Consider the following 9,335-nt stretch of genomic DNA (forward strand, 5'->3'; position numbering starts at 1 on the left):
ATTCTAGTAAATCCAAAACTCGTCTAAAATTCATGAAACTTGGCATGTTATCATGGAGCGGCATCAACATGCCGTGGTACAAATTTTATCCCATTTGGGGTAGGTTTGGATATATGCGTCTCACAAACCGGAGCTTCTCACAACAAGCATGATGATTTTCTATAGGGAACACCCCACCTTTGAGGATGAAACAATATCCATTGCATCTTATTGCTTTCAAGTTTTTCTCGTGTCAACATAGAACAACAGGAGTGTTGTGTGGATTTTTGTGATTTTTCGGGGTTTGTTTGGACATTTTTATGCATTAACTGAGTTTTCAATGCATTTATGTGCATAATTCAAATTTGAACTACATGCGCATGCTCCAGTGCATATAAATTGGTTGAAAAATCAAAGTTGTGTCCTTGGGTGCATGCTTAGGTCCCATGCAAGAAATGGGAATGAATTTCAAACACCAGGGCACCGTTGATTGCCGGCAAAACATTGAGATGCCTGGTTTTTAAATTCTAGTAAATCCAAAACTCGTCGGAAAATCATGAAACTTGGCAAGCTATCATGGAAGGGCACCCGACATGTTGTGGTATTTTTGTGTCCATTCTGAGAGAAGGCGCACTCGAATAATGGCAGCCAACAAAGGCATTTTGAAAAAAATAGCTGCCAGTTTAATATCTCAAACGTTTGTATAATTCAAACCGTGTGCGTTCGGTTAACCATTCACGTGATGCCATGTGTCTTGGTTTTAATGGCTATAGGAGGTGCCGTGTGGACAGCTACTTGACTGAACAGGAAGCGTGCGAGCGCAGTCTGGTGCGCAGGCTCACCGGAAAGCGTACAAGGTGTTCAACGCAAGATCTGTGCATCTCTTCAACGCAAACGGTTCAGATTATGATATGCAAATTAAAGCCAGACTTCGGCGCTAAGCCAAGAGACACTGTGATTTGTCAAAATATGTAGCTAAAAATCAATATCACCATCTATTGTTTGCAACTAAAATTTAGTAATTAAGCATAGATTTTATTCATACTAGAGATTAAGCAGTCGTTCTCACCGGGAAGAGAGACAGCATTGGACCACCGCCCTCCTCGCTCCCACTGGTCTATATTAATGGCGACGCCGAGCGGCCGCACCCCCCATCCTTGCCAAACACACAATTCCTCTCTCTCCACCCGCATCCTCGACGCCGCTCTGAGTCCTCAAAGCCGTCAGTGTATGAAGATGCCGCCGAAGCGCCCCATCGGAGGGAATGGCGACGCTGGGGCTGCTGAAGCACCGGAGCACGGCGTGAATATGGAGATAGAGGTTCCCGTCCCCACCGACGAGGTGGAGAACGAGGCTGCCAACAAGCGGAGGCAGGTCGAGAAAGAACCGCAAGCGACTCCAGCAGGCCTAGACTTCATCAACAACCTCCCCGATGATATGTTGATAGTCATCATATCCCTCCTCCTAATAAGAAATCGGGCGAGGACAGCCGCCGTTTCCCGGTGGTGGCGCACCCTATGGCTCCGCACACCCGTCGACCTCCTCCACGCCCACAAGCTCTGGCTATCGCCAAAGCTTGGATCCGTTCTCCCAGATCCTCGGCAGTCACCATGGCCCAATCAAAGGCCTCATAGCGGGCAAGATCCATTCCAATGGAAAGGAGCGAGCCAAGCTTGACGAGTGGTTCCAATCCCACGCCATAGATCAGCTCGAGAAGCTAAGTTATAATGATGTGCATATGAGCTTGCTGCCAACGTCCACGCTCCGCTTCGCGCCCACGCTGCGCCTCGCCAAGTTCATGTACTGACATCCCCCCTTACTGATGCGCCCGCTCTTTTTCTACCACGACTGAAGCACCTCGAGCTCGTCGCCATCTGCATCCCAAAGGATGTCATGGAGCTCCTGCTTCGTGGCTGTACTACACTCGAGTTCCTTCGTCTTCAGGCGATGAATTGGTCGAGTACCTTGCACATCACCTCCAGGACTCTCCGCACTATTTATGTGTGTTGCTGGTGCTGTAACGAGAGATCACAGAAGGTGGACCACAATATGGTCATCCAGGACACACCTTCACTTGAGAGATTACGTGTAGTTGATCAACATGGTCCAACAAGAATCAATGTCATTTCTGCGCCAAAATTGAAAGTGGTGGGCTATTCGTCTGTCGAATACTACAACTTTTAGGTACAACAGTCGCCTTATATACCTCTCCTTCTTGATATCAACATTATAACTAGTTTTGAAGATGTATGTTCATCTGTCATCCAGCGAAGCTTCACCCAGACTCTGGGCACAGTGAAGTTCTTGGCACTAGAATCTGTCGTCCCCAACCTGGACCAAGATTTCAGTTGCCTGAGATGCTTTCCATGCCTGAAGAAGCTGTATATCGAGGTGATGTTCCTTTCCTGTTAAATGTTAACCATAAGGGAGTTCAATTTTTTGCACCTTTTCCCAAGCTTACAATGACTATGTACTATGATTTCTGAAGGAATTTTGGAGGATTTTAGGACATACACCCCCACCCCGTATTGGTTGCTTCATTCATATGGTTACAATCGTCCATAAGAATTTCTCCTTTGGATTCATCTGTACTAGTTTTCTTAGCGAATTATTCATCCAATCCAACGTCTTTTGAACAACGCTACATGTTTCTAGATTGTAATCAAATTAATGCCCATGTTAATCATGACAGATCGAAGATGGCACGTTGGTGCATTTTACAAATCCTGCAAACCAAATGGGCGTGTAGCACTATTCAAAATTTCATGTAGACACTAACACGTTCTCTTCTTTTGCAGTGCATATTAGGCCCGGTGGAAGATGTTGATAACGACAATCACATCGAATGCCTGGATCTGCATTTCTCAAATATTACTTTGAACTCCTACCGAGGGACCCCACCAGAGATTACACTCGCCATGTTCTTTCTTGCCAGAGCAAAGGTGTTGACGGTACTGAGGTTGAACATGCATTTAATTAGGAAACATCAATGGTATGATTATCAGAGGCGGCTGGTACTGTGGAATGGAAGTGCCTCCAAAAATGCCAAACTTCGTATTGGAAGAGCATACGGCAAAGCAATTGGAAGTTATTGTGTCAAACCCATACATGACTTGTTAGCGGCTGATCCCTTTTCAGAAATGACGCATCTTGCAATGTTTGAATTTGGGCGTTGTAATCTTTGAACTTGAGCCTTGCAATATTTATGATATTTGTTATATTGAACCATTTCTGTTCTCTTGTCTCAATGCAAACTGTTCATCTGGGTGAACCACATGTTGTACATCGCACACACCTTTATTTGGCTGGCCGTTTCTTTTGTGTTGCCTAATCACAAACAGTTCATCCGAGTGAACTGTATGCTGTACATCGCACACGCCTTCATCAGGCTGCCTGTTTCTTTTGTTCTGCCTCATCGCAAACGGTTCATCCGAGTGAACTGTATGCTGTACATCACACACACCTGGATCTGGCTTACCGTTTCTTTTGTGTTGCCTAATCACAAATAGTTCATCCAAGTGAACGGTATGCTGTACATCGCAGACGCCTTCATCAGGCTTCCCGTTTCTTTTGTTCCGCCTCATCGCAAACGGTTCATTGGACTGGACCATATGCCCTGGATCGCACACGCAACTAAAATCTGAACCGTGTTTGATGCATCCTCCATTGCAAATGTTTTGCACCTTTTTTGACGGGTTTTTTACATCCCTGTTTGTGATTAATGCATCGCACACAATTTCGTGAAAGGGTCTCTGATCGTAGTGTCGCGTTAGCTGCATCCTGCAGTAGTGACTATACATGTCCACCTGGAGATAAGAGAGGGCTTCTGTTTTCTATGCAGGATCAGGAACAAAGGAGATAGGACCTTTTTCACAGGACGTACTTGGAAAGAATTTTCCAAAGTGTACCAGTTGGAAGTAGGTATGGAAATGTCCCTCGAACTAGGTGGAAAACCTAAACGTCACCTCCGGGTATGTTCGAGCACTGATACAATAACTCACCAGTGTAAGTATTCTGGCAAATCAAACAACATTTCATCTGGCTGTTGTATTTAACAAATCTTATTTACAAATATTTTCATAACTTATTACAGAGTGGATATCGTAACAAAATATTTTATAGACAACATGGAGGTTACTCAAGGGAGCATAGTAAGCTAGGAAGAGATGTGGTTTCTCATCGGCTTTGTTGATCAAATTTGGATGCTCGCACACGGTTACAATGTTGGACCAAGATATCATTCATATGTGCCCCTGCTACACACTTTGAACAAGGCCAACATTCACGAAAAACTCATGGTTAGAATTGTATCTACTCTCATTATCTTCAGATAGTCCAGGTACTTATGTAGATTGCTTGAAGTGTTTAACATGTATTATGCCACTAGATACTTCCACAACGTGTTGTGCCTAGGGAGATGGGTGCAAATGGAGAGTTGACCATTGTTCTCCATCCTGGAGTGAACAACAGTTTGACTTCATACTCGGCTTCAGGACAAGGAGGGGGAAGCATCATTCTTAATGAGTGGAGAAAAGTAGTCGACGTGTACGACATGGATATGGGAGACATGATGATCTTTGTGATACACCATGGACGTGCAAGGACCTTTCTCTTCCTCGGTTTCATTGCTGCTGAACCAGATGAGAAGTAGTCCTGACTCTCTATCGTGTTGCCACGATGATCATCCATCTCTGTATGTCATGTTTTATGCTACTATTGGTACTGATGTGATGATGACGAACATGTATGCTCTATTAAGTAGTATTAAGAAATTATAACATTTTGTAGTACCGAGAGCACACACTGAAAAATAATCAATGGATTTCGATACGAGCATCTCAACCCTAAACCCTAAAAATTTGATTCTAATATGTTATAAACTCTGCCATGGTCGAATTTATAAGGTACTATGTTCTGAACACCAACAAGTCATTTTGTTATCCATTTTTAACCTGTCTAACATTTTCTGTGACACCAAACATTTTCTGTGACACTACAAATCGTCCTGGAAAATGGGCATGCCAAGTGACGCCCAAAAGCATCGCCGAATTTCAGGCCAGAATGTCACCCAAGTTGTCGAGGGCGCTGCCACACATAATGATATTAGGTGGCATTTCCTATTTCGGCACCAGGGTTTTGTCACTAGATAGACCAAATTCTGTAGTGACATGATCAACATTACCGCTACAAATATTTTTGATAAACCATAATCATGTAAGGCAACTCATATGCCTATTGTATTGAACATCTAAACACATCAAGATGAAGAGATTACAAGGCTAGTCCCATGAACCCGTAGTTCAGGGGGTGGAATACTCACAACTCATCTTGGAGCATGAGGATCAAGGTTTCGTGATGATGAAGATGGCTTCCCCCTTCGATAGAGTTCTGGGTGAGGGCTAAAAACAAAGATTGCCTTCGAAACGCGATGTGTCGACGACGAAAAACTGCTCGATAATTAGGGTACGTAAATGGGTTACATAAGCACCATCGGACACCGGAGCCCCCGGGGAGTACCTCCACACCGTAGACACCCGTTGTAGACACCATGGGCCCAGGGGAATCTCAACCAGGCTTCTAGGCACCTAAGAGCCCTCCCCCCTTCCGGTGCTGGTCTTTGGCTCCTAGGTCTCTTCTGATGTTTAACTTCCTGAATTGTTTTTGTTCCATTTCTCTTGGACTTTTTCTGTGGATTTTCCTGAAATTGCATAAACAACAAAATACATGAACTAGCATTGTGCACTATATTTATATGTTAGTCAAATAAAAATTGATAAAAAGTATTCCCAAAGTGTGTAATTGATAACAATATAGTATGAATCATTCAATTGTAGAAGCATTTGAGACGTATCTATGTGTGTGTGTGCGTGCACGCGTCCGCGAACGCGCGTGCGGCGTGTGTGTGTGTGAGAGAGAGGGGGGGGGGGAGAGAGAGATCATTTGGGTTGTTAAGAATACTTTGATTGAAGATCTTTTGAGTGTGACTTTGCTTTGCTTGTTACTCCCTCAGTCCCATAATATGAAATGTGATTACATCCAATATATGAGTATATTGTATGTAATAACATCTTATATTATGGGTCAGAGGGAGTATTTATGAAGGCTGTTTGCCTCCTAGATGGTTAGAAGTCACCTAAGAACCTTCACACACTATACTATGAATGAATCAAGAGTTTGTAAAGCCTTGCGACCCGCTTTCTCAAAAATCTACTCATAATGAGTCTTGAAATTTGAAGGTTGTGTAACTTTCAGTTTGCTTGTTTCAGTTTCTATCTTTTATTCCATTTTTATTTGATAAGTACAGTTTAGCAGCTGTTCTAGAAAAAATCATTCACATTGGTAAATTGTAACGCCGGAATCAGAAAGAAATAAAGGAGTAGAGTGGCTTGAGAGAAAAGCCCTTGCACTCACAAAACTAGGGGTCATATACGACGCACGCGGTATTCCACGCCCATATAATCAAAGCTACGGTTAACCAACACGCAAATAGACCCAAATCATCTATGACATGCCAATTTTCACTTTAGTCACCAACATCTGTATCTATTAGTTGTACACCACATCGCCAAGCAACTATTTATGCTCACAAAACTAGGTGTCATATACGACGCACACGGTATTTCTCACCCACATACGAATAATCAACACGCAAAATAGACTAAAACCATGTACCACACGTCAATTTTAATTTTAGTCACCAACCTATGGACCCATCGGTTCTAACTTTGATCACTGACATATGACCACGTCAGTAAGCCGGGCCCACATGTCAGTGACCAAAGTCAGAACTGGCATATGTCAGAGGGGCCTTCACACACTAACATCTCACACAATCTCTAACTTGGGAGAAATGACAACTAACCATCACGCATGCTTATCATCGCAACACCACCAAAATGTCCATGTCATGTTTCCACCACCTCCCTCCACCTATAAATACTCTCTCACCCCCTCACACTTTCTCCTCCATACAAACACTGCTCATACAACACAGACAAGCAGGTGCTCTCGGGAGATCCAGCTAGCTAGCTGGCTAGTTTTGCTGTTGCTGCTCGACCTCATCGCCATCCTCCGGCTATGGCAGCCCATGTGGATCCCCTTGTGGTTGGGAGGGTGATCGGTGACGTGGTGGACATGTTCGTGCCCACCATGCCGGTGACCGTGCGCTTCGGGACGAAGGACCTGACGAACGGCTGCGAGATCAAGCCGTCCATCGCCGACGCGGCGCCCTCGATCCAGATAGCCGGCCGGGCCGGCGATCTCTTCACCCTGGTCAGTATTTTCATATGCGTGTTGCATGTGTGTGTCCATGCCATGGTGCTTTATGCGTGGTTAGTATTTGCATATGCACTCTGATTCAGTTGAAGCTACTGTAAACTGGGCGTGCTCTAATTTACAGGTTATGACTGATCCGGACGCACCGAGCCCCAGCGAGCCAACCATGAAGGAGTGGCTTCACTGGTAACTAACTAATTTATTTATTTGCTTCTTTTACTTGAACCATTTTTGGTAATTGTGCTGCCTGAGCATCTACATTTACAATCTTGTACTAATGCGTGTATGAGCTAGCTGATTAATTCTGACGTTTTTCCTGGTCAATGTTCTGTCGGAACAGGCTGGTGGTTAACATACCTGGTGGATCAGATCCTTCTCAAGGTAAAATATTACTACATGCGGTATATACTGTATGTTTTAGAGTGCCCGGTACTTCCTTTTTTTTGCTGATGCCCATTGTCCAGTATTTTCTGATCCCACAACAAGCTTTAACTAAAGAGGAAAATCCACCCAAAACGATCAGCTTCGCAGCGGTACGTGCCAGCCGGCGCACGATACCTGTCCTGCCGCGGCGCGGAACACGTGTCCACGCTGCAGGCCCCATGCGGTGGACACGTAGCGGGCGTGCCGTCCCGTCTCCGTCTGTGCCGCCCACGGCGCGTGTCGACCTGAGCGGCGCAGCCCCGTCACCCTCGCCACAACGGACACACGACAGATCATGCATGGCATCGGTCGCTTTTGCTAGAGCAAACCGCCGGCAGATCGGCCGGTTTTACTCCGCCTTTTGCTTGCTAAACTGCAAAAAAGAAGAAGAAAAATAGCCTAAAGGAACGCCATGCTTACGTTATGTGTAGCTACACTCCTGCACGTACTACGTGGTGAAGATATCTATTTGTTTGCTAATGGCGAGCTATAGATGCTAATTACGCTTCAATTATGATGATGATCCATGCGTGCAGGGGAGGAGGTGGTGCCCTACATGGGTCCGAAGCCGCCGTTGGGCATCCACCGCTACGTGCTGGTGCTGTTCCAGCAGAAGGCGCGTGTGCTGGCGCCGGCTCCCGGCGGCGACACAGCAGCGTCGGCCATGCGCGCGCGGTTCAGCACCCGTGCCTTCGCAGAGCGCCATGACCTGGGGCTCCCCGTCGCCGCCATGTACTTCAACGCGCAGAAGGAGCCGGCCAACCGCCGCCGCCGCTACTAGCTCGTCGCCGCCGGCCGATCAAACCCGCTGCTGCCTGCTGGTGCTGCCTGCTGGTCCGTCTGTGTGTGCGTGCATGCGCGCGGGCCCAATAAATTAACCATATCGATCTTGTCGTTCTCATGAACAATCTGGGCTTGTATTGTGTGGTACTCTTTGTTTGTTTTTTCTTGCGGGTGCGTGTGGTACTCTTTGGACCATATACATATTTACCGCTTTCTCTCTTCGTTGTATTCATTGATTATGTGTGAGATCCATGGCAGCGGGCGCGTAGTGTGAAGTACCTGTGGCTGCATGCATGCATGTTTTTTTTTTCGGGTAACAGTTTTTTTTTTTGGCAGGTGTAAGTGTGTGCATTAGTGATGACATTTTGTGATAGACGTTCATGTTGCAGCCGCGAAGTACATGAATACATGAAAACCGGCTGGGCCAGACGGGCTTGCAGATTGAGCCCGGGAAAGCGTACACATGCACCGCATACATGATGTAATCCTACATGAAGATACTAAACCCTAGGTGAAGATGCCATTTTTTGTGAGGGAAAATGGAGTTTATTCCATAGTGATAGGATTACAGTGTGATTACAAAAGTATCAATGAAAGTAGGGCCCTGATGTAGCCAACAAGTCATGCTACCTCAGTGTGACCAAAGTTACCAAGTAAGTGAGCAACCCTATCTTGAACGTGCTATTTTGATATGAACAAACTTCCGATCCTCCATTAGTTTCTTGATTTTATCAACCAGGTTCCGTTTCAATTTTATCAACCAGGTAACCATATGGTGATCTAGCCAGTGTAGAATCAAATAAAGCCGATAGAACAATGACTTGGGAGGTCTGGCCTTTGAAGGGCTAAAGCCATGCCGCCCATCAATGCATGAA

The 9,335-nt window shown here is 45.5% G+C and overlaps 1 protein-coding gene across 1 annotated transcript; it reads left to right on the forward strand.

Annotated features, from left to right (window-relative positions):
• The first annotated feature begins 6,860 nt into the window (after positions 1-6,860).
• On the forward strand, positions 6,861-8,675 carry LOC123150125 (protein MOTHER of FT and TFL1 homolog 1). Its single transcript, XM_044569926.1, has 4 exons — positions 6,861-7,251; positions 7,379-7,440; positions 7,595-7,635; positions 8,214-8,675. Exons 1-4 carry the CDS (start codon positions 7,057-7,059, stop codon positions 8,456-8,458), a joined length of 543 nt encoding a protein of 180 aa, XP_044425861.1. The 5' UTR covers positions 6,861-7,056; the 3' UTR covers positions 8,459-8,675.
• The last annotated feature ends 660 nt before the right edge of the window (positions 8,676-9,335 follow it).

Source organism: Triticum aestivum, chromosome 7A (genome assembly GCF_018294505.1).
Source record: "Triticum aestivum cultivar Chinese Spring chromosome 7A, IWGSC CS RefSeq v2.1, whole genome shotgun sequence".
Taxonomy (NCBI): domain Eukaryota; kingdom Viridiplantae; phylum Streptophyta; class Magnoliopsida; order Poales; family Poaceae; genus Triticum; species Triticum aestivum.

What these genes read in the sequence shown, in the direction of transcription:
- LOC123150125 (XM_044569926.1), top strand. Translation starts at nt 7,057, where the DNA reads ATGGCAGCCCATGTGGATCCCCTTGTGGTTGGGAGGGTGATCGGTGAC. An exon ending in ATGAAGGAGTGGCTTCACTG is followed by an intron (nt 7,441 to 7,594) that starts GTAACTAACTAA and finishes CTGTCGGAACAG; the next exon opens with GCTGGTGGTTAACATACCTG. An exon ending in TGGATCAGATCCTTCTCAAG is followed by an intron (nt 7,636 to 8,213) that starts GTAAAATATTAC and finishes CCATGCGTGCAG; the next exon opens with GGGAGGAGGTGGTGCCCTAC.